The 22,416-nt window shown below is 40.5% G+C and overlaps 1 protein-coding gene across 4 annotated transcripts in view; it reads left to right on the top strand.

Annotated features, from left to right (window-relative positions):
* The window catches only part of LOC124615930 (3-hydroxy-3-methylglutaryl-coenzyme A reductase), a 391,620-nt gene that overhangs the window by 340,969 nt on the left and 28,235 nt on the right, over positions 1–22,416 (top strand). For all 4 annotated transcript variants that reach the window (XM_047144117.1, XM_047144113.1, XM_047144116.1 and 1 more), the window contains 5 exons: positions 15,635–15,722; positions 19,174–19,364; positions 19,908–20,014; positions 20,366–20,514; positions 22,044–22,208. In XM_047144117.1, the coding sequence (XP_047000073.1) occupies positions 15,635–15,722; positions 19,174–19,364; positions 19,908–20,014; positions 20,366–20,514; positions 22,044–22,208 (700 nt within the window). The remainder of the gene's footprint in view (positions 1–15,634; positions 15,723–19,173; positions 19,365–19,907; positions 20,015–20,365; positions 20,515–22,043; positions 22,209–22,416) is intronic.

The following is a 22,416-nucleotide window of genomic DNA, read 5'->3' as shown; positions in this document are numbered from 1 at the left end:
TTTATTAAACATCTCCGTAACGCTATCACGGTTACCAAATAACCCAGTGACGAAACGCGCCGCTCTTCTTTGGATCTTCTCTATCTCCTCCGTCAACCCGACCTGGTACGGATCCCACACTGATGAGCAATACTCAAGTATAGGTCGAACGAGTGTTTTGTAAGCCACCTCCTTTGTTGATGGACTACATTTTCTAAGCACTCTCCCAATGAATCTCAACCTGGTACCCGCCTTACCAACAATTAGTTTTATATGATCATTCCACTTCAAATCGTTCCGTACGCATACTCCCAGATATTTTACAGAAGTAACTGCTACCAGTGTTTGTTCCGCTATCATATAATCATACAATAAAGGATCCTTCTTTCTGTGTATTCGCAATACATTACATTTGTCTATGTTAAGGGTCAGTTGCCACTCCCTGCACCAAGTGCCTATCCGCTGCAGATCTTCCTGTATTTCGCTACAATTTTCTAATGCTGCAACTTCTCTGTATACTACAGCATCATCCGCGAAAAGCCGCATGGAACTTCCGACACTATCTACTAAGTCATTTATATATATTGTGAAAAGCAATGGTCCCATAACACTCCCCTGTGGCACGCCAGAGGTTACTTTAACGTCTGTAGACGTCTCTCCATTGATAACAACATGCTGTGTTCTGTTTGCTAAAAACTCTTCAATCCAGCCACACAGCTGGTCTGATATTCCGTAGGCTCTTACTTTGTTTATCAGGCGACAGTGCGGAACTGTATCGAACGCCTTCCGGAAGTCAAGAAAAATAGCATCTACCTGGGAGCCTGTATCTAATATTTTCTGGGTCTCATGAACAAATAAGGCGAGTTGGGTCTCACACGATCGCTGTTTCCGGAATCCATGTTGATTCCTACATAGTAGATTCTGGGTTTCCAGAAATGACATGATACGCGAGCAAAAAACATGTTCTAAAATTCTACAAGAGATCGACGTAAGAGATATAGGTCTATAGTTTTGCGCATCTGCTCGACGACCCTTCTTGAAGACTGGGACTATCTGTGCTCTTTTCCAATCATTTGGAACCCTCCGTTCCTCCAGAGACTTGCGGTACACGGCTGTTAGAAGGGGGGCAAGTTCTTTCGCGTACTCTGTGTAGAATCGAATTGGTATCCCGTCAGGTCCAGTGGACTTTCCTCTATTGAGTGATTCCAGTTGCTTTTCTATTCCTTGGACACTTATTTCGATGTCAGCCATTTTTTCGTTTGTGCGAGGATTTAGAGAAGGAACTGCAGTGCGGTCTTCCTCTGTGAAACAGCTTTGGAAAAAAGTGTTTAGTATTTCAGCTTTACGCGTGTCATCCTCTGTTTCAATGCCATCATCATCCCGTAGTGTCTGGATATGCTGTTTCGAGCCACTTACTGATTTAACGTAAGACCAGAACTTCTGTCAAGTCGGTACATAGAATTTTACTTTCGAATTCAATGAACGCTTCACGCATAGCCCTCCTTACGCTAACTTTGACATCGTTTAGCTTCTGTTTGTCTGAGAGGTTTTGGCTGCGCTTAAACTTGGAGTGGAGCTCTCTTTGCTTTCGCAGTAGTTTCCTAACATTGTTGTTGTACCTCGGTGGGTTTTTCCCGTCCCTCACAGTTTTACTCGGCACGTACCTGTCTAAAACGCATTTTACGATTGCCTTGAACTTTTTCCATAAACACTCAACATTGTCAGTGTCGGAACAGAAATTTTCGTTTTGATCTGTTAGGTAGTCTGAAATCTGCCTTCTATTACTCTTGCTAAACAGATAAACCTTCCTCCCTTTTTTTATATTCCTATTAACTTCCATATTCAGGGATGCTGCAACGGCCTTATGATCACTGATTCCCTGTTCTGTACATACAGATTCGAAAAGTTCGGGTCTGTTTGTTATCAGTAGGTCCAATATGTTATCTCCACGAGTCGGTTCTCTGTTTAATTGCTCGAGGTAATTTTCGGATAGTGCACTCAGTATAATGTCACTCGATGCTCTGTCCCTACCACCCGTCCTAAACATCTGAGTGTCCCAGTGGTGCGAAAAGAGACAGTTGTTTCTCAAAATGGAAAAATGTCATCCGCATGAGTACATGAAGAAACCCTTTAAGCCGGCTGGAGTGGCCGAGCGGTAGGCGCTTCAGTCTGGAACCGCGCGACCGCTACGGTCGCAGGTTCGAATCCTGCCTCGGTCATGGATGTGTGTGATGTCCTTAGGTTAGTTAGGTTTAAGTAGTTCTAAGTTCTAGGGGACTGATGACCTCAGATGTTAAGTCCCATAGTGCTCAAAGCCATTTGAACCATTTTGAAATCCTTTAAATTTCGGTTACACCATAAATCACACAAATTTAAGGGCTGTAATTTCGACCAAATACCTACGAATCACAATTACGGACAACAAATTGGATCGATCACGTACATAATGTTGTGGGGAAAGCGGACCAAAGAATACGTTTTATTAGAACGCTCAGAAGGTGCAACAGGTCTACTAAAGAGATTGCCTACACTACGCTTGTTCGTCCTCTGCTGTTGACGGAGGACATCGAAAAGTTCAAAACAGGGCTGCTCGTTTTGTTTTATCGCGAAATATGGTTGAGTATCACGGATATGATAAGCAAGTTTGGATGGCAATCATTAAAATAAAAGCGTTTTTCGTTGCGGCAGGATCTTCTCATGAAATTTCATCCACCAGCTTCCTCATCTGAAGGTGAAATTATTTTGCTGTGGAGAACTTACTTATCCAGTAATGATCAACAAAATAAAATAAGAGAAATCAGGCTCGTACAGAAAGACTGAAGTGTTCATTTCCCCCACGCCTTGTTAGAGAGTTGAACAGTAGAGAAGTAGTCTGAAGGTGGTTCGAAGAACCTTCTGCCAGGCACTTAAGTGTGAGTTGCAGAGTAGTAGATGTAGGAACAAACAAGAACGTGGTTAACACTAAAATAGGCGCTACATGATGCAACTTACACTCCTAGCTTGGTTTTTATATTATTGATAAAAACTTCGTTTCAATAGTTCTCTCAGCGACAGAATCTCCGTTTTCAGACTAGAAGTAGCGAATATGTTCGTGAAGAGGCGCGCTCAGTTTGTATAGGAAAAAGAGGTCTCAGACATGCATAAATAATATGTGAAGTCGTCAGGAGAACAAAAAGGCTCTGATGAGTTTGATGTGATAGGAATACTTCAGTATTTTCTTTGCATCCATGTATGCTTTGAACAGCGATAGACTGAAATATTAGGAGTAAACAGGCGTCGATGTTTTGCATCAGTCCGTGCGTAGCGTGCAGCTACACTCCTGGCTTTTAGGATATTTCCCAAGCGGCCAGAGGGGCGTGTTTGTTTCTTGTTGTCCGTGTACTCTTCTGTGTCAACTGTGTACTCTACCTCTGCCGCTTTGTTCCGAATTGGCGAAGGTTGGCAGTGCCCAAGAAACAAAGGATGAATGTTGCTCTGTGAGAAAAAACACAAATTTTTATCTCTATTCCGTTTTTGTTCACCATTGTGGTATTCCTCAAAATTAAAAATCTGTCACCGTCTGCGACACTTCAAGAGCGACAGTGGTATTGCATTTTTGCACAACTGGGTGTTATGAAGAGATTTAAAAAGCCACTGCTAGTTTTAGAAGTTCGGTTACTCCACATTTTATCCGCAGTGCTCTTTCACTCTACGAAATACGAGACCCCGCTAAACATTTTGAAGTAATTGTGGTGGAATACCTCCTTAGGTTCGCTGAACGTTTGCTCGGTGATGGGGTTTTGAACTGTTAGTGACGGACCTCTCGGTAGCTAACGCCTTCGTGATAGTCGCCGACAGCCTAAATTGTACAGTTTACAGGGTGTAGTCGATGCTGCCGATTAGCTAGCTGCTCACACAAATGCTCTTCCGCTCTTTTTGGTGTTGCCTTTTGCAGGTTGCTTCTATCAGTCATTTTTCACACCTTTTGGGCTCCCATCTTGAGTTTGGAGAGAAGTGTCTTTTGGATGCAGTGAGATCTAGATTGTTATTATATGTATTATGAATGGAGAGGAGAGAATTGTATGAAATTTCAGAGAGATTACTGAAAAGTTCTTATCAGTAAGTCATTACTCTACCGCCGCAAACGGATTGTTTATTGCGGAAAATTTGAGTACGTGATATGAGACTTCAGCTCTGTTGGTACAACAGGATACAAGATGCGAACCGAAGCATACAGTACTGACTGACCGTTTACATTTGACAGCAGTTTGCTTCCAGTTCGATGCAGTTCATTGGGCCTTTTTCACGAAAAGCCTCGTATGCGCTACTGACAGCATGCCGGAACTCCTATTCTATCGGCATACAAGTAGCTCATCCCCAAGTCTTGTGTGTTCACCAAGCAACGACGGAATATTTCATTAATGCTAGAAGCCACTTCCGCTGTCGTAAAGACTGGTGAGTCAATGAGAGCAAAAACTTCTTCGTGAGAGAATAGTGTTATGACTGTAAGAAAGTAACAAATCTATAGGCTGTATAAAGTCCTGACGAAATAGCGTTTATCATATTTTTATAATTTTTTTATTAAGAGCGAGAAGGGTGAGATTTGGGATGAGGAGGCAGGGGGCATATGGTGTCATACTCATTGCCTTTTCTGTAAGTTTAAAACTTTCTGGCAGAAGGGGGAAAGAAAACTTCCATGTGACTGCAAAACTGTGTTGGTCGAAGTGCGTAAATTCAAATGTTACACAATTTTTATACAGTTTGCGGGCGGCTGTGAGGCATTAACGATTGCGTATTAAAACCTTAAAATGCACGGAAATTATGATCTGTATTTGTGTAACTTTGCGAACAAATTTTCAATTAGTGCGTATTGCACTCGTATTTCGAAGTGACTTAAAACTGTTTTTTTTCCCTTTCTTTAGTTTTTTTTTCCTTGCACCAGTTGCGATTCTTTTTGCCCCCGACTTCGTGACGCAGTGTGCTGTGCTGCGCGAAATCAACATAATATTTGGATGACGACGACGTCGGCTGTTACTCCTCTGTTTATCTGTGAAAGACTTCATATGTGCCGCTTCGTCTTCCATGAGGCAGAACGAAACGATCTCAGCCGTCATTGAAGTACGTCGATGGGACCATCTCAGAAGATTAAAAGAAACGTAGGTATGCGACGGACGCCGTTACTTACGGTAAGGACAGACAGCGAGTTCTACTCGCAGTGAGGACGGCTGTGAAAATCGTACCTGCGTTTGGCTCGTCGTCTGTGTAGGAAGCGCTTTGTATGAAAGGAAAGTATCTGTATTATAGGAAAAAAATAAAATTTAAACATGTGAGCGGGCAATCGCCATACTTTTTTCCGTTTCGTCTGGAAAAAAGCTATTGATTGAAATGAGAACAAAGAGGAATCTGAATTTCTCACGCATAAGATAAGCAAGGCATTTCGGGAAATATGGCCACACAAATGAAAAAAATTACATAGTCAAGGTCGCATTATGATTGAGAAGACAAAGTTTCTTTACCCACCCATGAAACCCCGCGTTGTAATTATTACATTCTTTTGGTAGTATCTTTTCGTGTATGTTGTTAAATTATAAGGAGAAAAAAAAAAAGCTCGGACATGTTTACGAACATGTTAACTTGCTTCAACTACGTCGTATTTTTGCTCGTCTCCGTTTCAGTGACAAACTCAAGCGAACCCTCACTTTGATTCGGGTTGCTAACACGCCTTTCTTTCCTTCGTGGAGAGTGTTACATACTTTTCTGGAACAAGGGACGCACCAGACCTAATGGCTCGGGAGATCGTACCACTCTCCTTCTGGCCTGTTTCTACGTATTTCCCTTTCTCTTCTGCACAGCACATGTTTCCAGTTACGAAATTTACAACATACAGCGCAAGGTGGCAGTCGCCGTATAGCAGTTCCGGCTGGAACGTTAGGTAGTGGATGGTTTGTTTGCTTCTAGAGGTGTCTGTGAGGAAGAAGAAGCACTCAAAAGTTCCGTAACCCTAAAGAGATACTTGCATTTCGTAAATACTATGGAGAAAATCCGAAGCTACAACGTTATAACCAGCTTGAGAGTGACTCTTGGATATCTTTCTCACATCTACCGGTGCTAATCATTGTTGGTTTACTTGACGCCCTTTGTAGATACAAGATAAGAACCACAAAGCTATTGAAAAATATCAAAGAAGGGGAGAAAATACCATGTCAAGAAAGTAAATACCCATCTAGAATAAAATTCTCAATAACAACGAGACAAAAATAGAAAAAATCAATATGAGGAGGCAGCAATATGTTATTTCAAATGAGCGTTTGATATCTCTAATTAAAGAATCACGCAGGTGAAGGGTTTAGCAGTCGTTTGTATGTTTGTGTTCTCTTAACTACGCCATACTCTTTTTACCTTGAGATTAGTCAAAAAGAAGGAAAAAGTTTGACTTGGGGGTTCTAGAAGACGTATTCCGTTAGAGCAGAAGGAGGGCGGTGGTTTGTAGAAATATTTAAAAGAGGCGAAATTTTGTTTTATAATGAAACGAATATTCCCAGAACAGTTACAGTGATCATCGATATTCAGCGTTTTGTGTAGCTATGTACTAACAGTTCTTAATTCTGTGCATTTACTTTCGTTAAATGAAAAGTGCGCGTCCTCCGTCCATAAGACGTTTGACAGCTAGTCCGCAATATCTGTCCTTCAAAATGGTTCAAATGGCTCTGAGCACTATGGGACTCAACTGCTAAGGTCATTAGTCCCCTAGAACTTAGAACTAGTTAAACCTAACTAACCTAAGGACAGCACACACCTCCATGCCCGAGGCAGGATTCGAACCTGCGACCGTAGCGGTCTCGCGGTTCCAGACTGCAGCGCCTAGAACCGCACGGCCACTTCGGCCGGCGCACCTGTCCTTTGTACCAGTTAGTAAATGATCAGCAGTAGATTCTGAATGCCAGTTGTGCTACGAGTCTCTGCAAAAAGTAACTATATTGGCAAGAAATCTGTTCATTATTTAAAATAGTCGTACGTATCTCATATCATTACTGTAAAATTAGCACAATGATGCTGTTAGCTTTCCGAATCATTGATTTTCTATTTCGTATCGGTTACCCGGTAGTTTTGTTCTTTGTATGATAGCATTCATGTTAAACTACAGTTGCCACGTCGAATGAAATCTGATGTGGATGTTGTCTCACGTATCCTGGTTTTAACACGCAGGAAAAGAAAAGCTCGACTTCTGTTAATGAACAATTCTCACGAGATGTTTGTACCAGCTCGGAAGAGATCGCACTACAAGACATTTTTAAAAATCATTAAATTTTGATTCTCAGTTGATAATGACCAAAAACAATACTTGATCTTCGACTGTCATATCCAAAACAAACAAAATAAATAAAAAGAACGAACGTTTGCTCTTGCGAAGCGTAATCTAGCCTCATCTGCGTTTGAGCTGTATGCCACGGCAATTATTTAATATCAAGTGTATTGACTGTAACAAGATTATTGTTTTGAAGATGGCTTTTTTGCTGGAGATATGAAGTGAAGGATCTCGGAAAGATTCTTCTTGCCGAAATGTGATTTTTAATTTCGTAGCTTTCGACATAGATTACATTACATTTATCGTTTTCCACGGATCCCTTGGAGAGGAGTCCCTGGGATGTGGAAAGAGTCTGTTTTTTCACTCAGATACACGGATATTGTACAATTTTAATGCAGACAGTGTTATTAGCTATAGTCCTTGTGAAGATATTTTTCGATGGAGTAGAACGAGTTGGCCAACAGGAAGTTCTTTAATCCACTCTGAAGCCAATCTTTATCACTTTATCACATTTCTTAGAACCGGCTGCCAGAATTGAATTGCAACATACTGAACCTTATGGGGATGACCTGTCAGACTCGTAGTCTGTGAAAGGGAGGGCAGGGGGACGTGCAGTGCTGCGCGAGACGTAATAACAGCTTCCGAGCGGGGTCAGCGGGCGAAGGGCTCTGTTGAATGCCTCCCAGTGGATTTCGGGAGCGATGCAACTCTTCGTTCGCGATTATTGCGTAATCCGACGGGGAGATTCTGCGAGAGGGGTCCTGCCTGGCGGCTTATCTGGCGGACAGCAAACTGACATTTGTGGCGGCAGCCGCGGCGGCTGTCTATTTGTGTAGCTGTGACGGCGCTGGCCGTCCACTAGCTGGCGTCACGTGGCCACCCGGTGAGCCGGTTCGCTGCCGGGGAGCAGTCTGGCCGCGCAGCTGCGTCGCAGACGCCGTGCCCGCTCTCACACAAACGAGACCGACCGGAGTACTTGCTCCTTCCAGCGACCACACTCCACCCACCACCCTACCCCTCCTCGATCACTGTACGGGCGATAAGAGCTCAAGAAGTAAGCTACGCCTGTCACACGTAGTGCTGGTGGAAGGGGAATGAGTTACGCGTTATGCTCCTCGCACTGACCAGTTCTCGAATTTCTGTAATGTGCGTCGGGGAGGACACTTTTCATTGTACTGTACAGTAAGGTTTCACCGCTTTCCACTGACACATCGAAGTTGTGTAGGGCAATAGTACAAGCTGTTAGTAGTCATAACTCCTGCGAAATAATCCTGTACAGGACGCGAAAGTGCTCTATTTCTCTGCCAGCCACCTGACTTTGCCTTCAGTCTCTACAGGGCCGATAAATTTTCTCAAAAATTGGGAGTCGTTCTTCGGATGTTAGCAAAAACAATTTTAATTAAAAACGTGACCTTTCGCGTTGCCTCTCTTTTAATATATTTGTAGTCTCGTTAGTCAGGCATGATCTGGATCTCACACGCTTAAGTAATCGTTGGTCACATTTCCAGTTTTTGCAGAAACCAACGAAAGAAAAGCTATTTCGGTACAAATCGCTTGACTGCCTCTGGGAATATTCGCCTTCAAAATTTGTACTCTTCTACACTCGTTCGAACCAATTCTGGAAACATAACCTATGTGATCCGAAGTGTCCGGACACCACTATGTGATGTGGAACTGAAGGTTAGGTGTAGCGAAAGGCGGAGTCACCAGTATAAAAGATGGGGAGTGTTGTGTCTTCATTAGTCAAGCTCCCCCAAGTTGCCTGTCGGTGATGTGGCTGCGAAGTGGAAATGCCAGGCAGACCTCATGTATTGACGGACAGGGATCGTCGAGCAAGGAGCTACTTTTCGAAAATCTTACGAAATCAGCGGGAAGCACTTGTGAGTTTCGAGGTGCTGGCAGCAGTCCAGATAGGACAATGGCTATGTTGCTATGTTTAGGGAATTAAATGGTTCAAATGGCTCCACTATGGAACTTAACATCTGAGGTCATCAGTTTACTAGACTTAGAACTACTTAAACCTAACTAACCTAAGGACATCACACACATCCATGCCCGAGGCAGGATTCGAACCTGCGACCGTAGCAGCAGCGCGGTTCCAGACTAAAGCGCGTTGAACCGCTCGGCCGGCTAGGAAATTAAAAATATAAATAGTGTATAGTTGTTGAACAGCAGCTCCTCTTCAGACACACATTTCTGTACCCATTGATAAGCGACCCTTGATAAGCGACCCTTGAACTGGAGTAAAGAGCAACCCCAATGGACAGTGGATGACGTAAAACGAATGATTTGAACTGATGAATTACACTGTATGCTATGGCAATCCGGTGGAAGAGTTTAAGTTTGGCGAATGCCTTGGACAAGTTACCTGCCATCATGTTTCGTGCCAACAGCGAAGTATGGAGGGAGTGGTGTTTACCATATGGGGGTGTTTCTCGTGGTGGGGGTATAGTCGCCTTACGCGCTTCCGTAAGCTCTAAATGCAGAAGGTTATGAACGCAGTGTATACTGTGTATAGGAGAGGAACATTTCCGAGACGAAGATCGTATCAGAATGACAGTCCATCCTGTCATAAAGCAGCATCTCCGAGGCAATGGTTTGTGGACAGTAACATTCCAGAAATGGGTTCGCCAACCCAGAGTCTCGACCTGAATCCGGTGGAACACTTTTGGAATGAGTTAGTATGTCGACTTAGCCCACGACGTCACTAACTTTTCTGGTGTCGGCTCTTAAGGAAGAACGGGCTGCCATCTCTCCACAGACATTCAGACACCTCACTGACACCTCATCAGAGGTCTAACCATCATAAGGGAGAAGGATAGAATCATCTCACATTTATGTCCACTAATAGGTTCAAAAATGGTTCGAATGGCTCTAAGCACTATGGGACTCATCTGAGGTCATCAGTCCCCTAGACTTAGAACTACTTAAACCTAACTAACCTAAGGACATCACATACACCCATGCCCCAGGCAGGATTCGAACCTGCGACCGTAGCAGCAGCGCGGTTCCGGACTGAAGCGCCTAGAACAGCTCGGTCACATAGGCCGGCCACTAATAGGTGTCCAGATGCTTTCGATTGTTTATTCTTTTCTTGTTTCCACCCAAGCTTCCACAGCAGTCGTCACATTTTAATGTAACACGACCGATATAGCGTCACACTAAAGGCGTTATACGCTGTTAAGTGTGTAACTGCCGAATGGTACAGGAATACTGAGATACCTATACACCAATATGCTTTAAAATCAGATATGTAGGGTGACGTAGCGGTATTTTTATTGCCTGGTAACCCATAATGCATGATGGCGTAGGTAATATGCTATGAACGACATGCTATTCTGGGTAGGTAATGCCTGCCAATTTGGTTTTCACCGTTTTATTTAACCGAGTGATTTGGCACTGTGCTTTAGTCTTTTAACTCATATTCAGGAGGAGCGGATTTCGAATTTTCGTACTGCCACTCTCTTCTTTTTTTCTTGCAGATTTTGGCAGGGTAGTCCTCGTCCAGTCAACAGCGACTTCATTTAGGTTGAACTGTCTCAGTCTCAGCATGTTGATATTTACCTCTAGTCAGCGGGAAATCCAAAGAAATCTCGTAAGTCAGCGCCATTGGTTCGGTACTCGGACTCGGCCCCTCTCGAACGCCGTTCTAGAGTCGTAATTACAACTCATTGCTCGTTATCAGCGATGTACCGTTTCGCGCACAGAGAACACATTTCTGTGAGTCGCCAGCGCACGACGCCTCTACCCGTAGCGCGGTCTTGAACGAACGCATCGATCATCCGAAATCAAACGGTCGTCACTCAGAAACCTGCTTCAACGCAACACTACTAGGTATCGGTGATAGTGATGTACCCATGCCTCTTCGGTCTATGAATCAACCTTCTCAACTAATTTCCGAAGAACGAATATGTTAACGTTGAATAATTTGGCGTGATGGACCTCTTAGATTTGTAGTTTGACAGTTACCCATTCATCTATCAAGTCACGCCGTTGCACTTGATTTAAAATACCCGTCCTATGTCGCTTATCTACCAATAAGTGAACGACACGTGTTGCGCCCTAACGCTCAAACTCTTTCTTTTTGCAAAACAGCAGATAACGCTTCTGTTCTGGTTCGACCTTCAGCTAAATACTTATCGATTAACATTGGGCAGAAAATGCGCACCCGGCATCTTCGCCAGTATTCCCTCTTCCTCTTGGTTGAAGTTGTGTTTTGGACCGGGACTCGAGCCTAGGGTATTTTCATCCAGGAGTGCTAGTCCTGCAGGGCATGCGGGACAACTTCCTTAAAGTTTGGAACGTGGAGTTAGTTACAGGCGGAAGTAAAACTATGAAGGCACGTCGTGAGTCGTGCTTAGTTCACTCGGTAGAGCACCTCACGGCGAAAGGCAATCTCCCAGTTTCGAGTCCCGGTCTGGCAAACAATTTTAATATACCTGGGAGTTTCAAATCGGCGCACACTCCGACAGATTATGTACTCGGAACGTTATAACGAAACTAAATTGAAGGGAACAAAAGTTGAGGGTGCGACTGTCAAATTAGCGTCCCATCGGCGAGTATGGGCAATCCAGAGAACTTACCGAAAAGAGTAGATAAGCTACTTAGGCAGCCGTTTGTCCAAGCAAGAAAAGACAAAGTTGTGTGTCTCAACAGAGGCGGGAGTGAAGCGGTTTTCCAGCAAGATAGTTGATTTGGTGGATGAGTACTTGCTGCCTAAGAAACAAAATTAAATATTGTAGCTGAAGCTACTTAAATAATAGAATCTAGAGTAGAAACCCATCATTGTCAATGAAATAGATCTCTTTGAGTCATTGGCTTAGGATTAATGAATGTTTATGAAAATACAAGAAAAGAAATGGCCGTACATGTTAAGATCATCATCATTGTCGTCGTCGTCATCATCATCATCATCATCATCATCATCATCATCATTAATATATCCCACGTCGTTCCATCTAAGTCGACGTGTCAGCGAACGAAGCTTGTCCACCAATTACGGTCCTTTTAAACTTCACTCTCTCTTCGATGCTGTCCCAAGTATGTCCTCTCTGCTCAACGTCAGATTTCACCATAACCTAGTATCTGAGTCTTGATCGTCCTCTTGATCTTTTAACCCTGAGTTTCAAATTATGCAGTTGTTTTGGTAGCCCGTTAGCACCCGTGTGCCGCATACGTTCATACCCTCTCACATATATCATAAAACAATGTGGTCAAAGTTACCGAGCATATAACAATTGAATTGACGATTAGGAGGTCTGCTGCTTTTCATTACAAAATTTGAAAGAAGCTTACACAAAAAAAGCCTGCCGGCGACCTCTTAGTATTTAGCGCCGATTACCCCTGTACCCAGAGATTCCGTAGTAGTGACTAGATGAATTTTCCGCAGCTAGTAAATCGTGCTAGCTGATATAATTTAGAAGACTGGTGTAAAACCTCCGGAATATTGTTCAAAATTGAAACCTAGAAGCTCGAAGGAGTTATTTTCCAGAAGATAACAATTATCTCGCAAGAGCGGCAGCCGTCCCGTGCCCATGTTCTTATTTCCCAGCGGAGGGGGTCAAATACTCGGTAGATTTTCCCTTTGACCTGCTAATCTTTCTTGGCAGTCCACTGTGGCTAGTTTCCAAAAATAAAATGACCTTGTCATGAAAGCTATACTGGTGACACCGCTGTTGCCATCGTCTGGTACGTGTACTGGTGTATAATAGTTCACCGTTTTCAGCCGGTGCCCGAGTCAAAGCTCGACCTTTGAAGGAATTCTCTATTCACTTCGTCAGGAGGTGATAGAGTGCCCGGGCGGACGCGTCTGTTAACCCAGCAGTGGGCTGGTTTGCTATTTGCTGGTCATCTGAGACATGCGCAAATGCGGGAAGTGGGCAGTGAAAGCAGCGTAACCCCCACTTGGTCCCACCTGGCAGATTTAAGAAGAACGATGACTGTCACAGCACCACCACTTCCATCTGAAATAATTTTTTTTTTTACGCTTCGTTTCTACCGCCTAGCTTCAGATTTCACTAACATCGTAGCCACTGCCTGTTAAATTTACGAGTGCATATCCGATTTTTTTTTTTAACTCAGGCCCAGTAAGTCGAAGTACAAGAAGTTTTTCGCATTTGACTTTTCCACGTTTCTAAACGTATTATAATGTATATGTTTAGTACAGACTAGGATACGTCTGTTCTGCACAATTTTCGTCACTTTCTTGTAAACATGCAAAATACCCTCAACACGAGGCAGTCTTTTACTGAATGCAACATCTCTTTAATTTTCTGTGGTACCATTTATACCTATGTATACATTTTATTCTCTCTGAGGACAGTATACTGAACAGTATTACATCAATATTTATATCATTTTCAGACTAATAATAAGATATAGTATGTTTTTATGTTGGTTAGTACCTCCAAGTACATGTGACAAGAGCAAGGCATTAATGCTTAATTTCCCCTTGGGCACCAGGACAGATGACGAAACATGGACTGAATGCAAAATGGTTGGTCTAATCAGAAAGGCATAGTCCACTTAATGGTGTGGTTACGATCATGCAGAAAACATCAGGTAGTAAATTTGTGACATGTTTGCGGGAAGACTGTTCGATGCAGAGAAAAAACAACTCTCACACTGATGTGTGTACATATTAAGGTATCACATATAAAAATATCGGCACTTATACCCATTACACCCTATATATTCTTCAGCAGTGGGTTGGTTTGCTATTTATTGGTCATCCAGAGAATGCACAGGTGGGGGAAATGGGCACTGAAAGCAGTGTAACCTCCCCTTCACCCACTGCTAGCGACCTGAGACGGATTTAAGGGGTGGAAGAAGAGTGTCTAAAATGTCACCTATTCCCAGCTGGCTTCCAGGGACAACAAAAATTTGTTTTTCGGTGTTTCATGTAATTATTGAATGGATTCAAAAATTTAAGATGCTGTCATACTCTACTTATTAAGAGAGATAATCTTACATTAAAGATGTAACACAGTAAGTCAAGTATTAAATTAAGAAACTGAATACATCTCTTGAGGTAGCCTAATTCACAACATAGAAATTATACAGATTGTATACATCCAGTATTTGAGAGTGAGAGCACTTAGCAACTTCTGACAAAACACACACTTTCAAACACCCTTGAAACTTTTGCTTGTCAATAACCCCCCCCCCCCCACACAATTTTTATATATATATATATATATATATATATATATATATATATATATATATATATATATATATACACACAGAATTTTCAGACAGTATCCACATGTGCCACTGAATCAACCTTGCAAAATTGTATTATTGTACAATCCAGTGTCCGCCCCCATAGCTGAGTGGTCAGTGCGACAAAATGTCATGCCAAGGGGTGTGGGTTCAATTCCCAGCTGGGCCGGAGATTTTCTCCACTCAGGGACAGGGTGTCGTGTTGTCTCTATCATCATCATCATCTCGTCCCCATCAACGTGCAAGACGCCGAAATGGCGTCAACTCAAAAGACTTGCACTAGGTGACAGGCTTACCCGACGATAGGCCCTAGCGACATGACATTTACATTTGTACAATCCAGTTCAGGCAGCATGGTATCATAAACATAGGTTTTGACTTGTTCATTAGTCTGTTAGTTGAATAGTACAAAACTAATAAAACCGATGTAATTACAGCAATCTTCAGCCACAAAGATTTTATGTGCTTAACATCTAGTAGTTCTTATCGTAAGGTTTGAATCCTGCAACTGTGGTTCCAAGAGAATGATGTTTAAGGGTACTTTAAGCTCTAGTCATCAAATTTACCAGATATCAACCTAGCTGGAGACATTGGAATGTCATTGAGTGACAGCTTAAAGCTCACTAACCACCTCCTCATTGTCTAACAAAATTATGCAACTGTACACAGACATCAAATGCCATCTATCTCTTGACTACATGCCAAAGAGTTGTAGAATAGGGCCCAGAGGATCAAACACTATTGTGTAGGGTGACCACAGTATTATATAACACCACTGTGTTGCCTGTACATATGTTTGATAGAGTCTTACAAAAGGAAATTAAAATAAAGAAGTTGTGATGTTGACTGAAAAAATATTTTGCAGGTTTAGTGAGCAAAGCAGTGACCTGCTTCAATAGGGTATGGGACAAATTCTCTGGTCTCTTGTGAGATCAAGAAAGACTACCAGATAAGGATTTTTTTTTATATTTTTGGCATTATGTATCATTATTTTCTTTTTAAACATTTGAAATATTTGTCCATCGAGATCACAGTTTTACAAAGAAGTTATGCATGGAAAGGACTTACTGTGTAAAATCCAAACTATAATATTTTTAACATGGTGAATTCCTGCTATTTACAGGGGAAAATTGTGTCTTGTTTCAGGTATTGCCGGACTCTTTACTGTCTTCTCCAGTTTTGTATTCAGCACAAGTGTCATCAATGTTCTTCACAGTGATATATCTGATCTCAAGTAAGTTATCATGATTTAGATATCTGGTACAAAGTCTGTAGGTGCTCTTACAAGATGGTCAAGTGCTGGACCTGTAACCAGAAATTTTAGGCATCAAATCCTGTTCTAACCAGTCTGCTTTCAGTATTTCATGGTTTTCATATCTCAAGCTGAACTTGGACAGTTCTTTCAATAAAGTTATGATAAATCTTTCTTTCTTAACCTCATTTAAACTGAATTATAAGATTATTAGTGCTTGATGTTGATAATGCTGTTATTCAAAATACTAAAAGCACCTTACGCATTCACTGTTAACTGGAAGTACATGAGATGATGCTCAGGTCTTTTATTGTCTCCTGTTTCTTGATTTTTTTTGTGATTGAGCTATGATTAAAAACAGTGTATTCCATTTGAAGTTATTGAAACAATAGATTAAATGTTTGGGGGAAAGATTCTGAATTTTTGTTTTGTTTTACTGAGCATGATCTTCTGTTTGGTCTGCTACTGTGGCAGATTTGCTTGGAGATTTCAAGCAGCCTTAAGCTATCCTCTTACCTTGCATGTTTAAAACAATAGCTGCTATTCAGTACTTTGCTGTTTTTTTCTGTTTGCTTCTGTTGATGGTGATTGTTGTTTGTTACGGTAATTGTGCATGCACCGCCTCTGTATGATTTATATCCATATTTTTTTAGTGCTGTCTTTTACTGCTTTTTTTAAAACTACTGTACTTCAGATGTTTTTGTACCTTCATGGTTTCTCTGTGTAAGTGAGAATAAAAGTTAGTGGTAATAAGTCTTTCTCATATGCAGGCCCTGAGTATGAATGTTTTATTTGTGTAAATGCCAATTTATTCTGAGATTGAGGCATTTACTAGAAGTCCTGAGAGTGCCTATTGTGTCAATTTTCTTATCAGTAAAGAAAATAGGAACTGATAAGATCAACAAGTTATCCATATTAAAAGTTCCTTCTGCACAAGGGGAAACAAAAAGAAGTAACACTTGTGTTCTTTACTTTGGCTAAAGAATGAAGATAAAGAAGAATTAAGACATTTTGATTTCATGTGTTCTACTTTCAGTGCATATGACAGCATTGTTACATTAATTGGACCAGTAATGGATTTCTGAAAAACTCATACAGTATGTAGTGTGCATCCAAACTAAGTTTATAGGAATTACGGAAAAAAGTAATTGCGTAATATGTCTGAAAGAAGGTTAAAAGTAAAGCTGTCATCAACCTGAAGGTTTGTTTGACCATCACAGTGCTTTACTAGTTTAATGTGTATTACAAAAAGTTGTGCGACTCTGACTGGGTATTGAATCCAAACTCTTTGGAAATTTATTTCCATGTTTTACTATTGACTGTGAGCCACAGTTCTTTAATCATAACAAAAGAAGTATAGAAGTGTGCTCATTCTTCTCCAAGCAACCGACTCTGAAACTTTACTTTCTCTCGTAAAAACAGTAACTGTTAATAAAGGAAGTGTGGGGCACGTGCGCCATGCATGAGAGAGAGAGAGAGAGAGGGGGGGGGGGGGGGGAGGGGGGGGGAGAAGGGGAGGTTATGCACTTGATCCAGTGATCCTCCAGCGTTTTCTTGCCATTGGACAATAGGTTCTGCCAATGCAAAATACTCATTGAGTGCCACTATCACTTCCTCATTTGATGAAAATTTCTTCCCAGGAAGCCAAACTTTCAAGTTAGTGAACAGCAAGAAGTCAATGGGGGCTAAGTCTGATGAATAGGGAGTAAGAGGAACCAGTTCAAAGCCTAATTCATTCACTTTTGCCATTATTATCGCTCATGTGTTGAATGGTGTATTATTTTTGTGAAAGAGCATTTTTTTGTGTGCCAACCTTGGTCTTTTTTCAGCCAATGCAAGTTTCAAATGATCTAACAATGAAGTGCAATAGGGCCCAGTTATGGTTCAGCCTTTCTACAAGTAATTTATGGGGATGGTTCCTTGCGGACACCCAAAAATTGTGGCCATCACCTTACCAACTGACAAAATTGTGTTTTACTACTTCAGTGCACATTCAACAGCCTTTGTCCATTGTTTCGACTGTCATTTTAATTGGTGTAGTGATGTAATTAGTAAGTGCAGGAAATGTTGCAGATTGTGATTAAACATTGCCAGGCATTATGTTGAAATGTCATGCTAGATCCACTTTTTATTGACTGTGAGCAATCACGGCACCCACCTCACACACAGCTTCTTCATAGCCAGTTCTCCTTGCAGGATATAATGCTCTCACTCAGTTGAGATGCATACAGTCTTAACCAATCTCTCAAATTTTTATTCAGTGGCCATGCGTTACCATTTCTTGGATTTTGCCGATGGTTTCCTTTGTGGTGACATCAATTGCATGAGTGGAGCATGGTTTGTCTTTGGTGCTCATCCGCCCAAGCTTAAAATTCATAAATCCAAAAATAAATGCTTTTTGATGGTGGTACAGAGTCCACATGAACTTCATCTAGTTCTGTTTTGTTTTGTGTAGCAGCCCAACCCATCAAATGAAAATGTTTAATCACAACAATAAACTTTTTATTTTCTTTATTTATTTTTTCATCCCAGTCAACACACTGACCAATTCAGATGACTGACAACAATGAAGTGTATGCTGTACAGTGTTGAAATTCTTTCTATGATCCTTGGAATAATCAAGCTTACCAATCTTAGAGGCAGAAAAAATATTCTATTCTTTATTGGAAATTTACCATACTCATCAAACCACTCTCATAATTCTCATTTGAAGAATTTACTTTTACCCATAGCATCAAGGAAAGGTTCACCTTTTTTATATATGCGTCACATGAATCTTCTGTTTCATGTACAAATGTTCGCAACACTATAACAGAACTTTGTCTTAAATACTGTTTCGTTGTCACATTTGTCTAACAAAATACACTGCTTTTCTTGCTTGGTTATTACGGTATCTTTTCCAGCTTTTGTTCTCCAGTTTTTCGTTTCCTGTTTCTGTTTTTCACACGGTTCTATCATTCAAGGTTTCTTTCAACTTCTCTAGAACTGTACCTATAAGTAGTGTTAAGTCTTAATCCCTTGTAAATGTAGCAGACCAGAAGTATGGGTGTCTTACAAGTCTTTGGTCATCCTTGCCTCATTCTGTATTTTTATGTGTATCCCTTTTCCCTCAGTTTGTGGAAACTGTACATGTGTGACACACTTATTTGCCTCCTCCTCAAATGCTATCATAACCTGCAAACTTGTGAGTATATCCACTCCAACTTAAAATTTTTTATACTTCTTTTGTTTTCTTTCTTGTTGTTACATGAAATTCACTGACATTTTTATTGTGCAGTTTCAATACATTATTTATAATTGTGAATATGGTTGACTTTGCACATGGTAGCACTACGACAGACTAGTGTTAGAAAGTTGAATCATATGAATCAGTTTTCTCTGTCATTTAACTTCAAGTCAAAAACTACAATAATCGCTTATTTATTCTTTGCAGAGATGCATTATTTTTCTTTCTATTGCTGATCGATCTATCTAAAGCAAGTGCTCTGGCACAGTTAGCACTTAGCGCTAGCAACACAGAAGAAGTGCGACGTAATATTGCTCGAGGGATGGCAACTCTGGGACCTGCCCTCACACTGGACACACTTGTTGAGGCGCTTGTCATTGGTGTTGGGACTCTCTCAGGTAATGCATCAAAAGTACACAGTAAAGCTTCAAAATACACTTGCTGCAGTTTTGTCAATTTGATCAGATGAATATGTTTAGTAAATAGTTTAATAATATTGTAGACTATATAGAAGTAAAATTCTGGCTCTATGGGTAATTATGAACTGCATATAATGAAACAGTCAATTTATTCACAATTTCAGTGCTTATTAAGTGCACCTTTGTCAAAAATGAAGATAATCCATAGTGCACAAATTATTGTATGTGTATAACATGCTTCAGATTCAATATTCCACTTTCTAAGCAATAAGATACATATCTTTACAGTAGTTAGAAACGAAGTTAGCATGTTAATTCCTCCAGATGGCATTTACGTTTTAGCAGTTCTTAGGAAAAACATAACAGACTGGAAATGAATGACTTCAACAAAGAACAAAATTTTACTTCTGTCATGTACAGAAATAGGAGTTTGGAATTATAATTTAATGTGTTTTTTGCATAACCTCATGTTTTAAATAAATTTTATTAAGAAAATTTCTTAAAGACAAATTACTATTGCAGGTGTTCGCAGATTGGAGGTCCTGTGCTGTTTTGCTTGCATGTCTGTCATTGTTAATTACATTGTCTTCATGACATTCTATCCAGCATGCCTTTCTCTTATCTTAGAGGTAAGTAGACTCATTGCCAGATCAAGTAATTTCTAGAATATCGAATTTTATATACCTGTGAACTGCGAGTCTCAGAACCTGACCTTAAATATGTATTTTAGGATAATCATATTTTTTTAAAGGGACATTTCCTTGATATTTGTTGCATTCAGTGAATGTATTGTAATCTGGAATAGGGTTATTCACAGAGTATTCATTGCTTAGAGGAATAAGAATCAAATTTTTATTTTTTTTTACTTTTAATTTTGCCATCATTTAACTTTATTTTTCTTTCTGAAATTTTTCCCTGTTTTGACCATTTTACTTACTTTATATATTGTGGCAATATTTAATTCATCATCCTGCCAACAGTTATCACGAGCTGGTAAGCACGGCAGGCCTGCTTGGCAGGAACGCTCAGCTATAGTGCGCCATGTGCTCCAGGAGGAAAAACCAAATCCAGTGGTGCAGAGAGTCAAGGTGATCATGTCTGCAGGTCTTGTACTGGTTCATGCACATAGGTATGTACAGTTTATTCAGCATTATAGATATGTTAAGATATTATCTTGGGACACCAGACTTTTCGGATGCTATGTGGTGTAGACAAAGAATTTATTGCTTTAAACGAAGTATCACTATATGGTCAAACATAATGCTTCACTTTATTTCTTCACATTATTTGTCCCAAAAGGTTTGAAAGCCTCAGTTTATGTCACCATGTTTCTTGATATCATCAGAGTGTGCAGTAACATATCACTGATGTAAAGTTCCATCATAGGAAAATTCAGCTAACCAACTGGCAAATTACAAGGGCAAATACTTACATTTGGAAACTGAATTTGCAAATTATGCGAATGGAAATGTAAAGATATAAATGTGAAACTGTATCATTTCTATTACATATTGACCTAGAGTATTCTTTGCATTTTGCAGTTATGTAGCATAGGAACCATTTTTTAAACATTTCATGTCACATATCTTTCTCATAGGTCACAAATAGCAATGTATTCCATATATTCATTCACAACTTTGTTACCATAACAGATAAGTTGAGGTGAAGGCTGGCCAGTCTTTGAAGCAACCTGTTTCCTTCTTTTAATGGCTTTTGAAATTATTCTTGAGTGAAGGAATAGCTATTTGTGGTCCCAAGGTATTAGTCCTTGACTGCTGCTTCACATTCTCTTCCATTTTGTGCTGCATATAGTGTTACACAATGCATGCTTTGTCCTGTGAACTTGACAGCAGTGTGTTATTTGTTTTTATAGTGTCCCAAATGTGTTTATAACGTCCTGTGAACTTGACAGCAGTGTGTTATTTGTTTTTATGGTGTCCCAAATGTGTTTATAACTGGATAAAATTTTGAGTTCATGTCACTGTTTCATGAAACATTTTCACAGCATCCTTAAGAGTGGAATGTAATTTTAAAACTGGTGCAGTAAAATTTTTCTCTGTTTGGTTAAGTATACATAAAGTGTGTAGCAACAGCCAAAGTTTAAGGTAATAATACCTTCTGGCATTTCCATTTTTTATTTCATTCCCTCCTTACCTACTGCTGTAGTACAGTTTAGGGCAGTATTTTAGAACATGGTTCTCCATATCAATCATTGTAGAAAATGAATTTCTCTGCTGTGCATTTATTTAAGCAAAGACTCGTTATTTGGTAGTGGGTCAGCACTTAATATTTTCCTTTTTTCTTTAGCTTTGTTAAATATTACTTATCTAATATCAAAAATATTTTCCTATAAATGTTATCAGAAGATTATATTCAGATTATTCAATTGTCTACAAATATAAGTACAGAGACGTATTAGTTAACTAAGGTAATTTCAATGACATCCGCTTTTGCTTATGTAATGACAGGCGCATTTTTACGTATTTGAAAGATGAGAGGATAGTGCCGTGATGACGTAAGCACTGTCAAAGCCAGAACAGGAAGTTACAGGTCTGAGGGCAGGGTCACACTTCCTGTCAGATGTCGTTCTATTTGTGTGTTCCAAAGGTGTTGGGTCGTACCCACTATGAGCCACCACTTGTTTTCTTATGCTCTTAGTCGGTGGGGACTTGGCGGCGACGATACAACCAGTGTGCCTTCTGTGGGAGTCCCAGGAACATCCCTGCCATTGGTGGTTTCCCCCACTACTTCTGTCTCTTCTACTGCTGTCTACAACCATACTGATGACTTCACAGCATCCTCTATCCGCGAGTACCTGCTTAGGTAAGTTGCAGTAATGACAAATGTGAAATGAATTTCAATACATAACAGAAAATTTGATAATGTTAGAATTGTTCCTAGAGAACTGGTAATCAAAAAGAGATTTGAATCACATGTAGCAGTTCACTTACATTCACTATGGAAGAATAATGGTATCTGTTAACATTCAAAATGTATTCATCTACATGTTAGTGCACACCAAAACTGAACG

Source organism: Schistocerca americana, chromosome 5, assembly GCF_021461395.2.
Source record: "Schistocerca americana isolate TAMUIC-IGC-003095 chromosome 5, iqSchAmer2.1, whole genome shotgun sequence".
Lineage (NCBI taxonomy): Eukaryota > Metazoa > Arthropoda > Insecta > Orthoptera > Acrididae > Schistocerca > Schistocerca americana.
Note: the sequence above shows the minus strand (reverse complement) of the source record. Positions and strands in the feature narration are given on the sequence as shown.